The sequence below is a fragment of the Pezoporus flaviventris genome, unplaced genomic scaffold, assembly GCF_033815535.1.
Source record: "Pezoporus flaviventris isolate CSIRO_AGI_PZ_B2104156 unplaced genomic scaffold, CSIRO_AGI_Pfla_v1 ptg000023l, whole genome shotgun sequence".
Lineage (NCBI taxonomy): Eukaryota > Metazoa > Chordata > Aves > Psittaciformes > Psittacidae > Pezoporus > Pezoporus flaviventris.
In genome coordinates, this window is record NW_026892571.1 from 9,723,519 (window position 1) to 9,743,421 (window position 19,903).

The following is a 19,903-nucleotide window of genomic DNA, read 5'->3' on the forward strand; positions in this document are numbered from 1 at the left end:
GTGATCCTCAGCTCAATTTGATCCCTGAATTGTGCCCTACCAGTCAAATAAGGAAACACAGATAACGAGCCACTTGATAACGACTGACCAGCACGATAACCCATAAGCAGGGACGGAAAGGCATGGTTACTGCTAGCGGCGTTCCCCCTTCCTACGACCCGAGCCGGGCGCTACGGGCGGTATATCTTAATAACATCTTTGATGACCCGTCGGCAGATTGGGCAGCAGGCGTTGAGCTGCTTCTTCAGCTTAAGACCGCAGGTGTTGCAGAGGCACATGTGTCCGCAGGTGTAGATCACCGTGTCCACCTCGCTGTCAAAGCAAACGGTGCATTCCCCGTTCTTGGTGCTTGCTGGCTCCGGAGGGGGAAAAACGGGAGAGATGGGGGGACTCAGGGGGGAGCTCGGAGCAGTCACTGTGAAAGAGAAGGAAGGAATAAGATCATTTAGTCACCAGGATGGTGCAAGCCTGAGACTGTACAACACACACTCAAGTCAACCTTTAAGGCTCTTCCTTCCTTAGTCATTGCCTGGTTCATTTGCCAAACGAATCTCAGCGCATCCTAATTGGCAGCACAGGTACAGCCCCGGGCAGAGCTTACCATCCTTTTTGTATAGACAGAGCAAGCACAGCACACCAGGGCTTCCCCAAGCAGGGCTGTGATTTTGCACACCCATTTCGTGGTGTGAGTGTGCAGAGCCCCACTCTCCCCAAAGGAGCCATGCTCCGTTAAGGGTGCTCCTGCATCTCATCAGCCATGCTGGATGGCAGCAGCACATGCCAAACACCAGCATGTGAGTGGTTATGCAGGCACCCCTGTCAGTGGAGCCCTGACAGTGCAGAAAGCAGTGGTCTGGGTGCTGTAAGACCCCCAGACATGATACTGCACCCCCAACTACTGCAGAGACTGCTTCCATTAGACAAAGTGGGAAGCAACGTGCAGCCTTTCCTCAAGCCATGAAAATCTTCCCATCACTTTGTTTCTTTCCACTTATTTCTGTTGGTGTTGCGGATGTAACATCTGCCCCACAACCTTGCCCTGCTGCCTTGTGTAACCCCAGCACTGTCTGTCTGCCCGGATCCCTGTCTTGGCACACGGGCTCTCCTTACCCAGTGATGACTCTGAAGCAGATGATGACCTGTTCACACTGAAGGCCATGTCCGAGTCACTGTCATACTGTGAGCCGCCAGGTGATCCTGAGGGAGAGATGGTCACTGGGCTGGACTGCACAGTGCCTGCAAACAAGGGAGAGAGCTGAGCCCACTGTGGCACTGATGGACACCCAAAGCCCAGCTAAATGCCCCTCAGCCCTCAGTGCTTTAGGGTAAAGCCCACCTGCTGGGTTAAGTGCTGCCCCTTAGTATGATGGAGATGCATGATTATGGATGTGAACTCCAGGACCTGGACCTCACAATGCCATTGTACAATGTCTGATCAGTGCTTCAGTGAAGTAAGAACCAGTTATCTGACAGCCATTGTTTAGGGTGTAAAGTCCCTTCCCCATGGTCCTGATCTCTCCAGCAGCAGTGGCCTCTAGCTACCACTGTCTCAGGGGCAGCTGGGAAAGGCCATTGCTTTAAATAAGAAAAACTTGATTCACAAAGTTACCACTGTCAGTTTTCTGATAGAATCCTTGACTTAGAAAGGAGAAGTTGTAACTGGTCACCAGCAACAGCTCAACATTGAAATGCCATCTGATACTCAAACTGTGGCAGTGCTTGGGGAGTGGTTACTGTCTACCAGCAGCACATGTGATTAAACCAGAGCTCACAAAAATCATTGCCCTTACCAAGGCAGGAGTTTAATACCTGTCAGCTGGAACAGTGGATTTATAAAGAATCCTTTTTAAAAACAAACCATCTGAAAACCAGCTGTGGTCCCCCCTAGCCTGCTGCTTCTTTTGTCTCTCAAGTCTCATCCTTTTCTGGGGGACTTGTATAAGCTGCATCCATGGGAGAGCTACCATGTCCCACACACTCTTGTTTGCAAACACAAGGTGAGATAAGGAGCTGCTTCCTCACACAAGTGACCACCTAGTAGAGGGAACACTGGGAATGCAAACCCCTAGCTCCTGTTCTGGCCCAGGAAAATTCACCAGCCACATGCTCCCCATTATCATTCCATTTGGCTGCACTTACCCAGTATTTTGAGCTGATTGATTACACCATGGATTGTAAAAAACACCCAGAGAGACTGCGAGGTGTCCACGCACATCAGCATCCCTCGGCTGCCTCCGTTCACCCCATGGTGCACCTCCCCATTTGGCAAGACCATGAAACTGAGGATGTCGCCATTGTTGAGGACCGGGAACGCTCGGTAAACCACCCAGTACTCCTTGCGGTCCAAGAGAAAGTCTGGATCTGCTGGGAGCTCATTTGTCCGTAAAGTACTCGGATCACAAGAAGTGATGCCGAAGGAAAGGGCCCCATAATATGGCAACCCCAGATGTCCTACTTCCACAAAGAGGCTTTCACCAATGTGCAAAGGCCGGTCAGAAAACACCAAAGTCCTATTGCTTTCTTGCCAGTTGGTGCATGCAACCATCCGGTCCTGAGAAAAGGTGATGTCAGGTCCACGGGTGGGATGGAACCGCAGGTCTGTGTCCAGGAAGGCTGGGACCCCATGGGCATGCTGCCGCCGGTTTGGGCAACAGGGGATGATGTGGTTGTCTGTCGCAAGTCCCGGTACCCGACTTAGGTTTAGGTTTGCAATTTTGGCCACCACTTGGTTATTCTCCAGTTCGTTGTTATTGAAATTGGCTGAATCGTGGTTGCTCTGTGGAAGGCAAGTGCTGAGACGGGCAGAGCTGAGACGAGCAGTGGTCATGGTCTCTGCAAACATGCTATCTGTGAGACAAACACAGTGATAAGGGGCATCAGAGTAAGATAAAATTGCCTACTTTTCTTGTTACATTTGTTATTATTTCAGCCTAGAGACTATCTGAATTCTGTTCCTTCGAATGGAAAAACAATGGGAAAATTAGCCAGAGGTCAACCATTAGTAAAGAGCTAGGAGTGGAGAGTCGCATGTGGAGAGTACACAGAAATAGTTGCACCTTGGCATTGGCTGAGGAAAAACAAGTGTCATGAAGTACCCATGTAATCTGGGAGCTCCTTGCACTGCTGAACTGGGAAAAGCTGTAAACCAGTGTGGTCCTACAGCTTTCTCAGTAGAGGGGTCTAATAGCTTTGAGGTTACTCTGTAAAAGAAGGAAACATCTCAGTATCTTGTTGTCCAAAGGTCTTGTGCAAACCAAATCCCAAGCACAGTGATGGGAGAAGTACAAGCATGAATAGTATTCTTTCACACTCCTTACAGAGGTGCCTAGCCATAGGTGCGCTCAAGACAGGTCATTTTACCTCTCTTGGACTTCAAGAGGGTACCTCAGGGGTGTTCACAGCACTGCAGAGATTTTCAATAGAGAGCTTGGCACAAAATCTACTTGCTGCAAGTGTTAAGAAGAAGATTTTTTACAGCAGGGAGTTATTTCATCCTTTGACAGCAAAGGGAAAGCCAGGATGCTGACTCTTCATTTCACAGATTTTCAAGTTGGCCATGTCAGGCTGGGGAGGATTTAAAGGTGTGGAGAGGTTCAGGAGTGCTCTTCCTTTTACCTCCAGCATTGCCCAGGGCAGCTCGGACACTTCGCTCTGATGGTAAGGCATTAACTAGATGAGCAAAGTCAAAGCATGTAGCAGTTAAGAGTGTGTGAATGAAGCAGACTCCTGGTCTTCCCAAAGATGGAGTGGGAAGAAGCACCCCAGCACTATCACTGCCTGCTCCTTGGAGGAGAAAGTCACCAGCAGGAGAACCACCCAGATCCATCCAGCAATTTCAGAACAGGGGCTGCCTTTGCTCAGAAGCCCGTTCAGGAGAGGCCACTGGTGTCAATTGATGGCTGGACCAGATGCTTCCAGCAAGTACAAGATATCTGTCAAGAAATGCTCCACAGAGGAGTAAAACATGCCCAAGCTTCATGCTGCTGAAAGATGCATTTTGTGACCTGTGCATTTCATGGCTTTCTCGACTTGCAAAATTTTATGAGGAAGAGACAGTGAAAGAAACATGTCTGCTATAACACCATCACATCTGTAGCAAGGAGGCTGGGTCTCCTGGTACCACAGCTGAGCATCGCCCTGATTCCCGCAGCAGTTTGTGGGGCTGTGCGCTTTGATTAAAGAAATATATAACAAATCAGAGTACAGGTGCCCTCAGACTGAGTCCTTCCCTCTGCACAATCGATGTGGCAGGCAGGACTGGTGGGAGAGGGGGCAGAAATAAGCTGCATTTTATTTCTCTAACTACAATCAAATGAGGAAGAAGGACCACTTTCTATTGGCCAGAAGCAGCTGCACTGGCCAACACAGCAAATGCTCCTTCACCTCTGTGATGAGCACCAGAGACTGGAGTGTGCCACAAGTGCAATTACAGGATAAGCTGCTGGTAAGGTTTAATTACACATTTGAGGCAGAGCAGGCAGGGCAAAGTATTGTTTATGTGTGGCCTTCTCACCCACAAAATAATTGGCACCATTCAGAAGAATATGTGATGAAGCTGCCTGCCCACTAGACTAACCATTTCACAGCTTATGGCTGGTGTCTGCTGCGTGTGAGGACAGAGGCACCATCCCCTCGAGCAGGTGCAGCGTAGTTTGGCTGTTAAAACTAAATCAGCTCCTTGGAGCCTCTGGGAAATGGCAGCACTCTTGTATTTTAAAAGGATTCCCCATGGTTTAGACCAGTTCAAAACACTCCATCTGACACTGAATTCATTTGAAATTTCAGTGCTGTAAAAGTCACGAAAGGCTCGGTTTGCTGATGGGAACAAATTCATCACCTCCTGCAGCCCTCCCCAAGGATGGTGCTTGTAAATCAGCCAGGAACCACCTGAATGCAGCAATCTGCTTAGGGGTGAGGGCAGATATAGCCCATGGTGGCAAGGATGCCAAAGCACACAGGAGCTCACACTACATTTTCTCATCACTCTTCAGCTGGTGGGCTGTATCCTGTGCTGCAGTCGGTGCTTTGCGGACATAAGAGAGATGCCCATGTGTAAAGGAAGGGTAAGGTGGGTTTCACCTGCAAACACAGCTTGTTAAACTGCCAGCCCAGGCAGGGACCAAGGGCAAGGGCTGAGAAAGAGGCTGGGGAAAAGCCCCACAAAACTCTTGGGGAATGGGTGGTAGTTTTCCAGTAGACTAACAGTACCTGGTAGCTGGGAAAAAACAGGGGAAGCCAGAACTGGTCACCTCTGTCTCCTCAGTCCCTGGGACCTTGCTGTAAAGCAGCACCATGTTTTTCCATGCCATAGCACCATATTTAGCTTAGAAAAAGGTGGATAAAGTTACATGCAAGGATTTCCATTTATCCCTTCACGTGACTGCTACAACGCACAGCCTTAGGGATTTCCATCACTGACATCCCTGAAATACATTGCTTTCTGGATCCCCACTGCTGGCAAAAGAAAAATGCTTAATTTGAGGTACAAAACCAACAGAAGAGCAACCCACAGGCCAAAACACACACTTACCTAGTATTTGCACTTCATGGGTAATTCCATAGACGTCTATGAGCGCCCAGAGGGGACCAGAAACTTTAATACCACAGTGAAACAATATTGGCTCCTCATCATTAATACTGTAGAAGACTCTCCCATGACGGTCAACCCAGAAGGCCAAGATATTGTCTCTCACAGCAAACCTCTCCGGCAAAGCTTTGGCCCAGTATCCAGGTCGGGTCACTAGGTCTGGACAGGCGTACTTTGGTATCTCGTCAGAGCTCATCTGTGATGGGTCATGAATGGTGAAGCCGAAGCGCAGGGCTCCGCTCCAGCCGTGGTGCACAGCCACCAGCTTCAGCCTGACTTTCTCATAGAGGTGTATGGGCCGGTTGGTGAAGGTGACTCCGTTGCAGAAACTGTTCCTCCGCGTGGCCTTGCGGGAGTGCGCATCCAGACGCACGTTCTTGCCTTTGGCTTGGGAGTGGAAACGCGGCGGCTCCGTGATTGCAAGGACCGAGCGTCTCTCATGGCTGCTGTTGGGCAAGCTGTAGTAGGGGCGGCTGGAGACGGAGCGGGTCGGGTGGCTTGTGTCTGCAAAAGGAGAAACCAGCGGCTCCGTTAGAAGTGCTTGACCCGAGCCATATGTTAGCTCAGCCTGGGCAACTGCTGCTTGCCACGCATGCTTTGCACTACCCGCTGGGAACCTCAGTATTTAATCTTAACTTGTTGTGCTTGGCCACAATCTGCTCTTTGTTGCAGCAACTGGGCCATCAGCTTTATGCAAATATAAGGCAAATGTAGCTCTGGAGGCAAAGGTTAGGCAGCTTCCCTTCTATGCCCTGCAAAGCTGGGTATAAATTAACATCCTTTTGTTCCCATCAAATGCATCCTATTGCACTCAGAAAGGCTTAACACTTGTGACTGCGGCTCCAAGTTTCCTATTTGTAATGCATGTGCTGCTAAATCACCAGCTGGTGGCCAGAGGCACACTGAGACTCGAGGCTGTTAAGATCAGAGGTGCTCAAAATGAGCATGGATGTAGGATACTGATTTTTGTGGGACGTTCAGACACTGGATTCTCTGTCCCTTAATTCTGTAATGATGAACAGGAGATTTTGAACAACAAAAATAAACCAAGACATTTAGCAGCTGGAACACTACCTCTGCATCACCAGACTGTTCCTCCAAAACGTCCGACCCAGCCCCTGATTCAGCTATCAGATGCAACTAGCACATTAAGGAACATTTCCTCCTGCAAAACCTTGCCTTTACACAGAACCTCCCATTTGAGCTCAAAGCACTTTATAAATGATGATTGTTTTCAGCTTCACAGCACCACAGATGGCACAGAAATCCTGCCATCCCTGTTTTGCAGATGGGAGAAGAATTTATGGGTGAAATCTTGCAGCATTTAAAGTCAATAACAATTTCGAGACCAATTTCAAGAGCAGCAGATTTGAGGCCTAAAGCGAAGCTCACACATGCGTGAAGCACAAATGAAAAAAGCTCAACTTTTAATCTTAAGCCTTAGCTATAAATTCCATGAGGAGGAGGCAATCTCTTCCGCACATCCTGGACACACAGGGTCTTGCTCAATGACCTGGGCTCCTATGACCACCACCACGGTGTCACAGGCACTTTGATTTCCCCATTCCCCGCCTACTCCACCACTCCTCCTCTTTGCAGATTCTGAAAGCACAAATGGAAGGCACCCTGGGTGCTCAAAGTCATCCTGTTAAATATAAACCTGCACACACTTATTCTGAAATGCCTTGCCACATTTGAAGCTTTAGAAGCTGTCTGCCTGGCCCTTGCTTCAAACTGCTTCCTCCTCTGTGTAACCCCTGGCTTTGCACTGTGACAAGGGAAGGATTTTCTGATGCTTTGCTCTTTTGGAAAGAAACACCAGAAGATGCCGGGAGCTCAGCTGGAAAGCTGGAAGGAGAGCTGCAGTTGTCACACCTCTTGTTGCGAGCAAATACCAGGTAGGGCAGCAAGACACTGGGACTTTCATTCATGCCTGAACTACTAGAGGCTCTGAGCAGCCACTGCCTTTGCGAATGCAAGAGAAGAGGGGTTGCAAGCAAGATCTGAACACAGGATTAGCCCTTGAAATCAAGCATCTGCAAGAGGAGTCAGAGCTACAGAGGCAGAAAAAGCTCCTGTTTACATCAAGATAAAAAAGGCAACCCTAAATTGTGACAGGCAAACACAGTGGCTAAATAAAAGGTCTTTTGTATCTCTTCATTCACACTGCACGTGACAATCGCTGCATAGCACAAGGTAATGGTTAACCCTGTTGTACAGTGATGTACATAAATACATCTTTGTTCTCACACCAGTGGGATGTTTGCTATTTCCATGCCATGAAGGCAGAGTCCTGGGGGAGACAGAGAGCAGAGAAGATCCCCTTGGCTGTTAAATCCTCTCAGGGCAGTCCCCCAGCCCAGCATAGCACCTCCACTCACAGCAGTGTTGCTGGCCAGGCTTCCCCCCATGCTCTCCAGGTGCAGGAGGTGCTGTGGGGTCAGCCTTGGCCATGCTTACATGAGGTGTGAGTATTTATCTTGGGTATTCCCAGGAGAAATCTCATTTCTTGCCTTCTGAAGAGCTAAAACGCAGAACATGGCTGCTCTCAGCACAGACCCACCCGCAGCTCATGTGGGTGCTGCTCCATGTGTCTGCCTGGAAATGTTCCCGACAAATGATGCTGCTGCAGAGGAAATAGGCTTTGGGGTTTCCTTAGCAGAGAGAGGCATGACGGCATGAACTCAGCCAGCACATAGCAGTGGTGAGTGACCCTGAGAGGCAAGCGGTGAATCCTCTCCTGGCCACACTTCCCCACCCCGACTCCCTGTTTTACATCTGGATTCACAGAGCCTTTGTGCTGTCCAGCCGGGACGTGGCTTAAGCAAAGCTACCGATGGGCGCTGCTGGGCAACAGCCTCACCATGTAGAGAAGCCATCCATTGAGCTGCATTATTCTTCTAAAATGCTTAAAACAACTTCCCTGTGAAAGTGAGTGCCCTGGCCTCAGCGTGTTGGCCAGGAGGAGGAAGGAGGGAAGAGGACTTTTGTTCTCCTCTCTGCTATCACAAGAAACCCCTGCGTTCCACTCCCTGTGCAGGACCAGCCTTCCTCCCACACTGACCCGCTGGAGAAAAGACCTGTGTAAAGACAGAGCACAGCAGGATGCGATTGCCTCCAGCACAGCTCCCGGGCAGGTACTTCCCACACTGAAAGAACAGGGGACCGAGGTGGGAGTGACAGTGCCAGCAGCACTACTGCCAGAAGAGCAATGACACAGACACCCACTTCAAACACAGCTTTGGGTCCATCCTGCCAGAGAGGAACTTGGGGCCAGGGTTTGGCTTTGTTTTGTTTTGGAGTTTTTTTGAAAACAGGAAAGCATATTGTGGCGAAACAATAGGAAAATCCCCAGAAGGAAATGAATGGATAATTTATTTATAATGCCGTTCCCCCTCACATGAACACCTGCCGGTTGCCACCAGGAATAAAACCTGACATAACCCAAGGCAGCAGAGGCAGAGCTTTCCCACTGAAACACGCCTGAAGCTGAGCTTGGGCGCGTGCTTTACTCATTATGTTCTGGCGGGGACTCGGCAAGCTCAACAGGATGTTTGTGCCTTTGAATTGCCCTAATTTGCAGCTCAGCTTCCATAGTTTGGATCACATTTCAGCTCCTCTGCCACTTCTCCCAACCCCTCCTGTCTGTATGCCTGCCCCAAAGACCGTCAGTGGGATAATGACAGCCAAGCTCATGGCAGAAACGTCACCTTACCCAAGGGTGCCCGATGCCGTGACAGGCAGCTAAAAGCTACACCGACTCTTCATTTCAGCTATGAGATTCCTACAAAGCTTTAAGCAAGTAATTTCTTCTCTTTATGCCTCACTTCCCTGCCTCAGAGAGAGTAATAGTATTCCTCCACCTCACAGGAAGCTAAAAGGATTAAAAAATATAAGGTTCTCAAATACTTTGAACCCTGAGTGCTGTAAGCATGCCAGCAGGCTGGCTACATCATCAAACGGAACACAAAACCATTGGGTTTGTCATGTCCTGAGGTCCCATCCAGTATTTTGCTTCTTTTCATTCCAGAATTTTCCAGTTTACATCCCTATTCTCACCAACTGCAAACATGATGCTTGCAGCATGAGTCCCTCAAATGTATGAAGGACAGCAAATACGAAATAAGCCAAGAAAATGGAAGAAAAAGCTCAGCTGAAGGATTAAGGATGGTGTAGGGCTCCTCACTGAAACCTGCAAAAGAAATCCTTTTGGCAAGGCAACATTTCCATTTGCATCCTTATGGTGTCACATAGGAAGTGCTGAAACAGATTTGGGTTATGGGGGTCCATGTTCTCAACTGCAAGTAGCTGTCACACATCTGAAACTTCACCTGCTTTCCAAAAGGCCAGCACATTTATTTCTTAGGGTATGCTGACCTTTGGAGATGTATGTTAACAAACATGCACTTTGCATTTCAAAAACGTACAGCAAGCAGACCCTGCACAAACCCCACATATTTATCACGGTTCCAGTTCTAAAAAGAAACCTTTTTTCACCCATTTGTTCATAGCCTCAGGTTTGCTGTGGCACTGAAATCCCACTGACAGCAGCAGGCAATATTCAGCACAAGAGCCCTCTTCACGGCTGCTGCTCTTCTGAGGAGACTGCTTAGCTGGGGATTTAACCTTAAGCCAGATTGATCCCATCTTCACTTGCCCTGAGAAGCCAGGCAGGAATAATATCACAGACAGCCCTAAAACAAGAGAGAAGAGCATAATGTTCAAGGAGACCAGAGCTACACCAGAGAGCTACAGCAAGGGCAGCCTGACCGAGGAGGAGAACACTGCCTTCCTGATGTACCACCAATAAATCTATGGTCTGCATCAAAAGACATTGCCTGGGTCCCACAGCACTTTCCTGAGGAACCTCTGCAGGTAAATCCGTGACAGAAGATGTGCAGGATCACAAGGCAAGCAAATTACAAGGCACCCAGGTGCCAAAGAGGGATGCATGCTGGATCAAGCATGGATGTCAAGGGGACCACTACCCCATGGGTGAACAGCTCACAGGAGATAGAGCTCATCAGCAGGCAACTGGAGCATAGTTTCCCTGTGCTGTTCAGAGAAAAGGCCTAAAGGGAGTGGTGTGCAGCCTGAAACCTATCTGTTAACGCCCGCTGCACAGGAGAAAGGGAATCCACCAAACACGCCTGTGCCTTATCTATATGGCTGCTTTATCTGTAACATTAGAACTTTTTCCTATTACAGTAGATGGTCAGGTGGCTGCTACTGCAACAACCCTGTTGAACATTAAACAAGGCATCTGGAGAGAGGGGGCAGGTGGCTTCTGCTTTGAAACAGGAAAATTCCAACAGGTAGGGACAACAAGGTCAAGTTTACTGCATGATGGCGAGCTTGTAGAAACAACCCTCATGGAATAAAAGTCAATCACAGTGGTCCAGTAAAAGCATGGTCCTCGCTGTGCTCATCCCTCTGCATCTTTACTGCTGGAGATGATGCAGCTGCACTTGTGCACAGGGCTGGAGCCTCGCTTGAGGCTGGAAGAAGCAGCCTAGGCTGTTACTGCAGATAACAAACGGTAACAGCAACACGAAACAGGATTCTGCTGTGCCGCGATCTTATCTTCTGAGAACAAGAGATAAAAATCTGTTCACATATAAATTTAGTGCACGGCCTAGGCATCCTTTTCTTTAATACAGAGAATGTGTCGGGGACCTCTGTGGGAAGCACTGGTGTCGCCTATTCCACGCTCACTGGTGTGAATTTATGAAGTCAGGCTACCTAATCCACTACAAGGCTGCTACAAAAGAATTGGCCTCCTTTCTGAACATCCTGCTGGCTCCAGCACTGGGAAACTCAACTTGACAATTAATAAATATCCCCCATTTAGATGCCTGGGGTTTGCATGACCTGCTGATGTAAAGATCTCCCTGCCCAGTCCTCTAACCTGAGACAAATTTCCAGGGAGTTAAAAACCCTCACATGGTTCACTTGCAACAGTGATGCAGAAATTGAGGCATTAAGGGGAGACAGAAGAGCTTGTTGTGAATTGCAGGAAATGTGACATTTTTAAGAGACTAATTTGGGAAGGAGGGAGGAGGAAAGGCAGAAGTTGTTTTTTCATTCAAAGAAGTTGTGTTGTGGCACTGAGGTAACTCTTACTGCAAAAACCTAACGAACATACAACATTTTTCATTGCAAAAGAGTCCAGAAAAATCCCTGGCAGAGAACAGGGACTGACCTCAAGCTCGCAAAATCAAGTTGTGCCTGTCTCCACAAGGATTTTCAAATGAGAAAACCCTCTTGCTTCAGTGGCTATTGCTTGAGACAAAACATTGGGGGGGGGGATTTGAAAACCAAAAAGCTATAATCTATTTCTTTTTCTAGGCAGAGACTCATGAGACAATGATGACTTCTAGGCATTCCTCCATAAAAGCAGAGAGGTATTTGCCAACAGCATTAGGCCAAGTTCTTTTGTTTTGATGCTTTTTCTCAAACCACCAAACACAGGCAATTCCAGCAGGACCTTGGAGTATTTTCCAGGCTGTTCCACCCCCTGTCTTCCACCATGTCCTAGGGAAATGAGCTCTTGCATCACTGCTCCTTTCAAATTAAGCCCTTTGCTAGCAGTGGGGAGCTCATAAGAAAGCAAAGTTCAACCGCATCATTTAAAAGAAGGGCTGCCTTGACAGGAAAGCCAACGCCAAGCCTTAGCTCTCCTGGTTAACCACACGTCACATCATGACACCAGCATCAGAGCCAAAAGACAGCAAGTGCAGGTGAAACCAATGACTGTCTCCAAGATCCACCAGCTGGCTCAAAGCAGAAAATAAACCATGACAGAAGGCCTGCTCCGAGGATGAAAAGTGCTGACAGCAAATCTTCCATGACCCAGAAGTAATCACAGAACCCCAAAGACTGGGGAGAGCCAGCGCTCTCCCAGATCAGGCAGGAAGACTCTCCCAAACCCACTTCCAGACCTTCTGCTTGACATCGCTTTTTGGTGGTAAGGGAAATCAAACTTGGCACAAAGCAAGCCAGTGCATGACTGATGGTGTGGCATTGTCAGAGCAAAGTGGGGAGCCCTGAGCTAAACCAATCTGGTCTTGTGGATCAGGCTGTAGAAGCAGGGTCTGCTATTAAGAAATCTGCTGCTGGGTCTGCAAGTATTGGTGAGTCCACCTACGTTCACTTCCGTCTCTCTCTTCCTCCGTCTCTCTCCTGTTGTGCCTCTCGCTGAGCACATGCATGAATTTTGCTGCAAAGTTGGCCCCATCTTTATTACAGGCTTTTAGTTCTCCTGCATATAAATAGCACTAAGAATACACAGAAGCCAGCGATTAAGCATGGAAAAAAATCTCCTCTCCCCCGTATTATTAGCAAATCTGGGTCAATGAGTCTGCAACTCTAGTAACAAATTCTTAGACTTGGTTAATGAGAGACAGAGTGAGAGGGAGAGGAATGGAGAAAAGGCAGGGTTCATGCCATAATCCCTGCTTAAGTCTTTTGGTGCAAGCGATGAAAGCAGCTACATGATAGATGAGGAGCCTTGGAAATGGCATGGCTGATTGCAATCTGTTATAGGGCCTCGACACCCAAGTCCACTGGCTCATGTCAGTCAGAGGCCATGGTCGCGAGCCAAAGAGCTTTGAAAGATGTCAGGGATTTAAAAGTCATAAAATACGGGATGCAAAACTAGATGAAACTTTTGGCTACTGGCTTAAGATAAAAACATCTTGTCAAAAAATAATCAGTCAGCCGCTCTTACTATAGCTCTTACTGTGAATTTTGGACCATATTCTCACTAATATGCTGCATATGCAACACATATGACTTCATACACCAGAAGAGCAAACCTGTGACCCTGACTTGACGTATTATGTTTTTACGAAGTTGTTACCTTCTTTCGAAAGTGAAGTTTAACCTGGGGAGAGCAGAGGGCTGCTCAGCTCGCTTCATCTTCTAGTCCTAAAGTCAGAGTCCATAGCACTGGCTTGGGAGGGGATCAAAAGCAAAGAGAAGTTGACATCTGTTTAAGCAACTCCACCAATGATTTCTGAAGACTGCAAGGTTGGAAAACTAAGTATTTTCCAAATCTAAATGTTCAGCTTCTCAGTCAGAGATTGGAATATGTATTTTTGTGATTTATTATTTTGACTGTTTTCTAGAAACAGACAATAAAGTGCACCATAAAGCAGAGATCACTAAAATACTTCAGGCTGGAAAGACTGGCCTGGAGGAATGAACTTAGAAGGAGACTCAAAGACGGAAGGAGAGGAGTAGAGATGTGAATGAAAACCCTTATGTTCTCTGGGGCGATTGATTCTGCTTTGATTTACTACATGGATTCCAGTTTCCATGAATTTACAATGCTAAGGCCAACATCCAAGGCTCCCATTTCAACAGTGCTTTGCTGATGTGTCAAGCACCATTTTCTTCATGCACTCCCCTTTTCCACAGCCTGACTCAAGGACAGCCCCACAGTACATAGAACCATAGAATAGTTAGGGTTCAGGGCATTTTTTTCTTTAATGACTGCTCCAGTTCTCAGTAGCTTTAGTGCTCTACACATGGCCCAAATATGGATTTTCATGGCATCAAGACAGAGAGATAGTCTTAATTTAAGGGATGTTGTGCCACTGGGGTCTGTCTCAGAGATCCCTTCCTCCCCGCTCCAGGCCAGCAGCATTCACTGCTCAGCAGAGATGTCAGAGACAGCCTAAGAGCAACCCAAGAGACCATATATCAGTGAGTGCTGCTTATCCCTTGAGTCCTGAAGCCACCACATGTGGCTCTCACTTTGAGGCAGGGAGGAACCCTGCTGCTGCGTCTGCAGAAGACCCATCAGATCAATCACTGCACAGAAAGGCTCCTCATTAAAGTATTTTTCACAGATTAAAAAATTAATACGGGCTGGTCTCCTTGCCCCCAATTCCTCTCCATTCATTAATTCCTCACTTCCAAGACAAGTTTTCCCCTACCAACAGTATAAAGAGCTCAGAACTGTTTCTCAGAGCAATGTTTTACGTTGAAAAGCATGGTTCTGAACAGGTGTTTTCCTTTTCCAATCATGACAGTGATTTGCTGAATAGTTACAAGAATATGTGAGTGGCGTAATCACTGACATTGAAATGGTCCATGCCCTCACTGCCGGAGGAGCACGTAACCACCATTAATGCAAATAGACTCCCTGTTTCCATTGAATCTCTTTTCTTCTGACCAGCTGTACCAAGTCATCTGCACTGGGGATTTATAAATAGTGACCATGTCATTCCAATGTTAATAGCTTTTAATGAAATTGGAGAATGAAATGCATTCCCTTTTAATATCCTCAGAGCAGCAATTTTATTCCATCCCCTGCTTTCAATACAGGGCGCATGGAAAGAGCTGGAGTTTGGCACATCCTCCCCAACAGCCCGTCAATGTGTCGCTTCCAGCACAGACAGGAACAAAAAGAGGGAAAGAATTTTGTTGTCTCCTTAATGCAGGAAACCCACCCATTCCCTACAGACCAGCAGAGTCACAGCACTGCACCAGGAGGGCAGCTTGTGAAACAGGGAGAAAAAAGATGTGAAGAGTAATAGTAGCAATTTAGCTTCACTTTTAATGTATTGTTCTCTGTGAAAACACCCGAAAAGCCGGTGTTCACGTTATCTTCATCCCTCTGAATTTGGACTGTATAAAATTTAGACTTATGCTCTTCCCTCCTCCAAAAGGGATGTCTGGAGAAAGGCCAGTACATAAGATGTGCTGTCAGCAAGCTCCCTGGGTTTGCATGCATGCTGTACTGTACCACTCTATACTGAGCTGTATTGCTGGTGACTCGGCATGGGGTGTGATGCTCCAGCTGAGAAGAGCTGAGCCTGTTTTCCACACTCAGTAAAAACACAAGGAAACTTTCCCATAAGCACAGGAATTGTCCAGAACTAGAGAGGAAGAAAAGCTGCAGATGAAGGGCGAGATCAGCACTCACAGCAATGTTACAGGCGCAGAAAGGAGGGCCTGGCCATTCATCTCTGCCTTCAGCTTTTTCCAAGAAAACCTTATGATAAAAGGAACAAACCTGCTATTTCGCTTTGCCTCAAATTTGCTGCAGAAACCTCTTTCGTCTTTATCTCCTCTCTTCATAGTGGTTCTAAGGGTCTCTTTCTTTTTCTCCCCCTAATTACAACTTCTCTGTACTCAAAGGACAGGAAAGGATTCAGTTTAAAAGAAACAACAGTGGAGCTATTTCAGTCTAAACAGGGATGGATAACCAGTGAGACATTAGACTTAATGGTGGCACCCATACCGGGCTTTTGATCTGTCCTAAGGGAGCCACAGAACCAGAGCAAAAGGGGAAAAAAGGCCTTTCAGAAGGTGTTCTTTCTAGCAAGCCCTGCTCCCAACATGGTGCAGCATTTTTAAACGTTGTCCATAGTTCCTTTTGTATTTACACACAGTTTAAACAGTGATCTGGCAGCAAGAGGGGAAAATGCTTTGGGAGGAACACATGGCTGGGGAAGTTAAATAAAGAAGTGGCCAGGTCTTCAATCATCCTATATTTTATATATACAAAGGCTGCAATTCCATTAAGCTTTTCCGAAACAACATGTAAAGAATCCAAAACAGGGCAAAGAGATGGGAATCACTGGTTATAATTAAATCATGGGAATGGAGCACAGCTCTTCCCCTCTGCCAGGCTATCTTCTCTGAAGGCATCACAAAGCACAGAGGGATTTGTGGTGGTGGTAACTCTAATGGGCTATAGGGGCTGAGGCCAGACTGTGCTGGGTAGGCTGGTGCATAAGGCCAACACTCCCAGTAAGGAGATTTTAACTGTATTAAATACTGGCCAAACTCTCTTTCCAAGTGACCTGAAGGGCTGGTGACTTCACTCAACTCACGTACAGTCCAACCTGCACAATAATATCACACATTTTGTTGGCTGGTTTAGTTAATGTTCAGACAAATAAGCTTTTTCTGAATATAGAACTTCTTCAGAAATAAACCCAAAAACCTTCAAAAGAAAAAGAAAAGAAAAAAGACAAAAGTAAATAAAAGGAAGAGAAGAGTTCTTCGCTGCTCCAGAAACAGAGGAAAACATTCCACTGAAAAAAGACACATCCTTTTCTCCTTGGTTGAATTTTTGTTAAATGCATAGTTCTCTGCTAAGCTATGAAGCCAGTCTGAGGCAGGTGGTTGTGCAACACTTGGCTGCTGCATGGCTGAGCTGTGAGATCCTTTTCCATGATACTTACAGGAATTAATAAGAGGAAACAAGAGCCACTTCGAGACATTAAACTGTCCAAACAAAAGAAAACACAATCATACCATTACTGGATGCACAGTGACCTCAGCTCCTTTCTTAATCTCAAATGTCTTCAATTACTACAACGCAAAAAGGATTTGAGCAAGAGAGGTTTATTTTTAAGCCTCTGTGTCAATCTTCTTAACACTAGTGGGATTTGATCCCGGCACACCTATGTCAACACCAGCATTTTTCTCCCTTTACTCTCCCTTTGTGGTACCATAGCCAAGAGATGCTAAAGGCAGGTGAACTGCAGAAATCTGGAGATGAGAGACAATTCTTTGCATTGTTGAAGACAAATGCGTAGTTTTTTTTGGCCAGAAAAAGGCCAAAGCCTTTTCTTGCTCCCTCCCCTAGAGGAAGGAATTGCTCCCAAAAGATGGGGAGAATGTGGGAATTACACAGCAAACAAACAGCACCGCAGCCTCAACAGCAATTACCCGTGGACGGATCCCTGCCAGGAGAGGTCCAAGCAATATAAAGGGCTGGTTTTCACCATGTTTTCCCACCTTTTTAAGGTGAAGCTTGGAGCATCGTTCAGCAGAGCACACTTGGTCTGTATCTTTCAAACAGTTTACTGCAGAGCTTCAAGATGTTTTATTTTCATAGCTATGTTATGTATTTGTTTTTCATTCTTCATAGATTATTTACACCTATGAACCCCCACTGTATGGTCAAACAGCACACTCCTTGGTAACTATGGAATTGGGAGTTTCAGAAATCCCACATGAAACAATATAAACAGCTGTCTAAAACCTCCCATTTCCACCCAGATGACTCTTGTTTCACGTAACTGAATCAAATTTTAATTCAGAGTCACTCACTAGCCTTGTTTGGATTTACTTGGAAAAACACACCTATAAATCACATATGAAAAACTGTGGAGAGAAAGGATTTGTTTCTCTTGGGGTGTTTTTTTCTTTTCTTTGGTAGAACAAAATTTTATTACCAGACAAAAAATATACAATTACATGTTGACAGCTTCGAGCCTCTGGTGGTTCTGGCCAGAATAAAACACAGGCAGCAGCGCTGTGTTTTCAGCTCAGCATTTCAGAAACATCTACTTCTTTGAAGTAGATGGCACCATGTCTCCCATGCTGCATGTGCCACTCACGTCATCTCCTAGGGAACCTCAGAGCTAGAAACATGCTGGAAAAGGAATGCCAAATGTACAGAAAGCCTGAAGTCATCGAAATGGACCCACAAAGAGGCTTTCCCCTGCTCCCAAATCCACCAGACACTGGGCGCTATAGGTGCCACTACTCATAGAGTGCCTCTTGAAATACCAAATCTGAGCAGTCACTTCGAGAGCTGCAGAAAGCCCTCTCCTAAGCAACTCATTCATTGCAGTGATCTGCTGATTGCAGGAGAGGATTGGCTTCCCCAAAACTTCCCTGCATCCCACAGAAAGACACGTTCCCCCACACAGACATGCTCCCATCCATACAGCCCCTTGTCTGCCAGCACATCAAAAACTGGCTTCAGCTGAAACCAAATGCACTCAAACTGTCTAAAAATAACACTGAAAATCATCTGAATGGCAGTGGCCAATGGCCACCCTGGCACAGCTCCATCAGCTCGGGTCCGTGGAGGACTTCCAGCACTCACATGCTGCATTGTGCCACAGCAAGGTGTGCATGTACTTTGGTACATGCCTGAGCTCTTCTTGATGGGCAGGCAAACCAGAGCATCCCCCAAAGACAAACTCATCACCCTTTGCTGGTGAAACCAGCCTGCTGCTTGCAACAGCTGATCATGGCAGATACTAGGAGCGAAAAGGGTTGGGAAGCAGTATAGCCTGTCCTCAGCATAACCCTGAGATGTACACCATACCCCGAACACCTGCCCCGATGTAGCACTCCTTACCCCTTCCCTTTCCTATGCTTTTGTACATGAGAAGATATGCTCAAAACCACTGGTTCCCAGTAGGAAAGCCCCTTCATTAGCACCACTGTGGTTTTTTTCAGACAGAGCCATAGGACACAGGACCAGCAAACCTTTTGTGTACCAACAGCCCCAGGGCAGAGGACATGCCTGCCTGACCACAGCAAATTCAGGGATGCTTTCCAGCTCAGCATCCTATACACACAGAGCTCTGTGAGACAGCTGCATGTCCTCCTCTGCCCCTTCAGGTTTTTCTAGGTCACCCTGGTCAAGCAGGATCAATAGCAGAAATGTTTCATGATGTTACTAAACCTCCATGAGCCCTTGCCTGCATACAAGCAGTGCCATATGGTTGTGTATTAATGGCATATAGAAGCCGTCTGCATGGTTTCCCTTGCATGGAGAGCACACGATGGTGCAAAACAGCATCTTATTAGCTTGAGGTGGTGCTTAATAAGGAGGACCTGCTGGTTGGGCAATACTAGTAGGTGCTCCCCAGACCAGACCCAGACAAGCCATGAACCTCTCCAAGCCAGAGAGGCAGCACCGGGAGCCTCCCCTGGCACGGGAACAGTATTCCTTGAGTATTGCACAAGCCGTAGCCCTGTGCCTGAAGGCCTTGCCCTTTGCTCCCATCTTTCCCACCTGCCTTGCAGTGATGCCTCACTTCTCATAGCAGTAACGGCCAAATCTGATCTACCTGATCTTTTTCTGCAGCTCCCCATCCTGTGACAGCAGGGCAGAGCCACAACGTTTTGGATGGGGAGGTTTCTTCCTTCTCCTTGTTGGACCTACATGTCCACATCGGGCAAAGCCCTGGTGCAGTGTGTGCACCCAGGGTTGCATGGGGCCACCAGAAGGATGCAGCCCACCTGGCATGTCTGCCCCAATCATTCCCCTCTACCACAGGCTGGGGGCTGCTTCCCAGCACGGATCCCAGGCTGTGCTGCGTCTACACCCCAAGCACGCCTTCTGCCATCAACCATGCCTTTCCCAAACACCTCCTTGGGAAAATGGTCACCAACATTTCAGGTCCCAAGCCCCACAGCCCTCCAAGGCAACGCTGGTGAGCTATCACTCCCTTGAGCTACTCCTTCATTACCACAGAGAGAGTCAAGTCACAACCAGTGCTCCCAGCACCGCTGTTAGCCCTGGGGAAAAAGGATTATGAAAAAGACAGG

The 19,903-nt window shown here is 47.4% G+C and overlaps 1 protein-coding gene across 2 annotated transcripts in view; it reads right to left on the reverse strand.

Annotated features, from left to right (window-relative positions):
* The window catches only part of NEURL1B (neuralized E3 ubiquitin protein ligase 1B), a 130,601-nt gene continuing 110,698 nt past the window's right edge, over nt 1-19,903 (reverse strand). For both annotated transcript variants that reach the window (XM_061456665.1, XM_061456666.1), the window contains exons 2-5: nt 5,531-6,091; nt 2,140-2,847; nt 1,111-1,236; nt 1-415 (exon numbers count right to left, since the gene is read on the reverse strand). In XM_061456665.1, the coding sequence (XP_061312649.1) occupies nt 171-415; nt 1,111-1,236; nt 2,140-2,847; nt 5,531-6,091 (1,640 nt within the window). In that variant the 3' untranslated portion in view covers nt 1-170. The remainder of the gene's footprint in view (nt 416-1,110; nt 1,237-2,139; nt 2,848-5,530; nt 6,092-19,903) is intronic.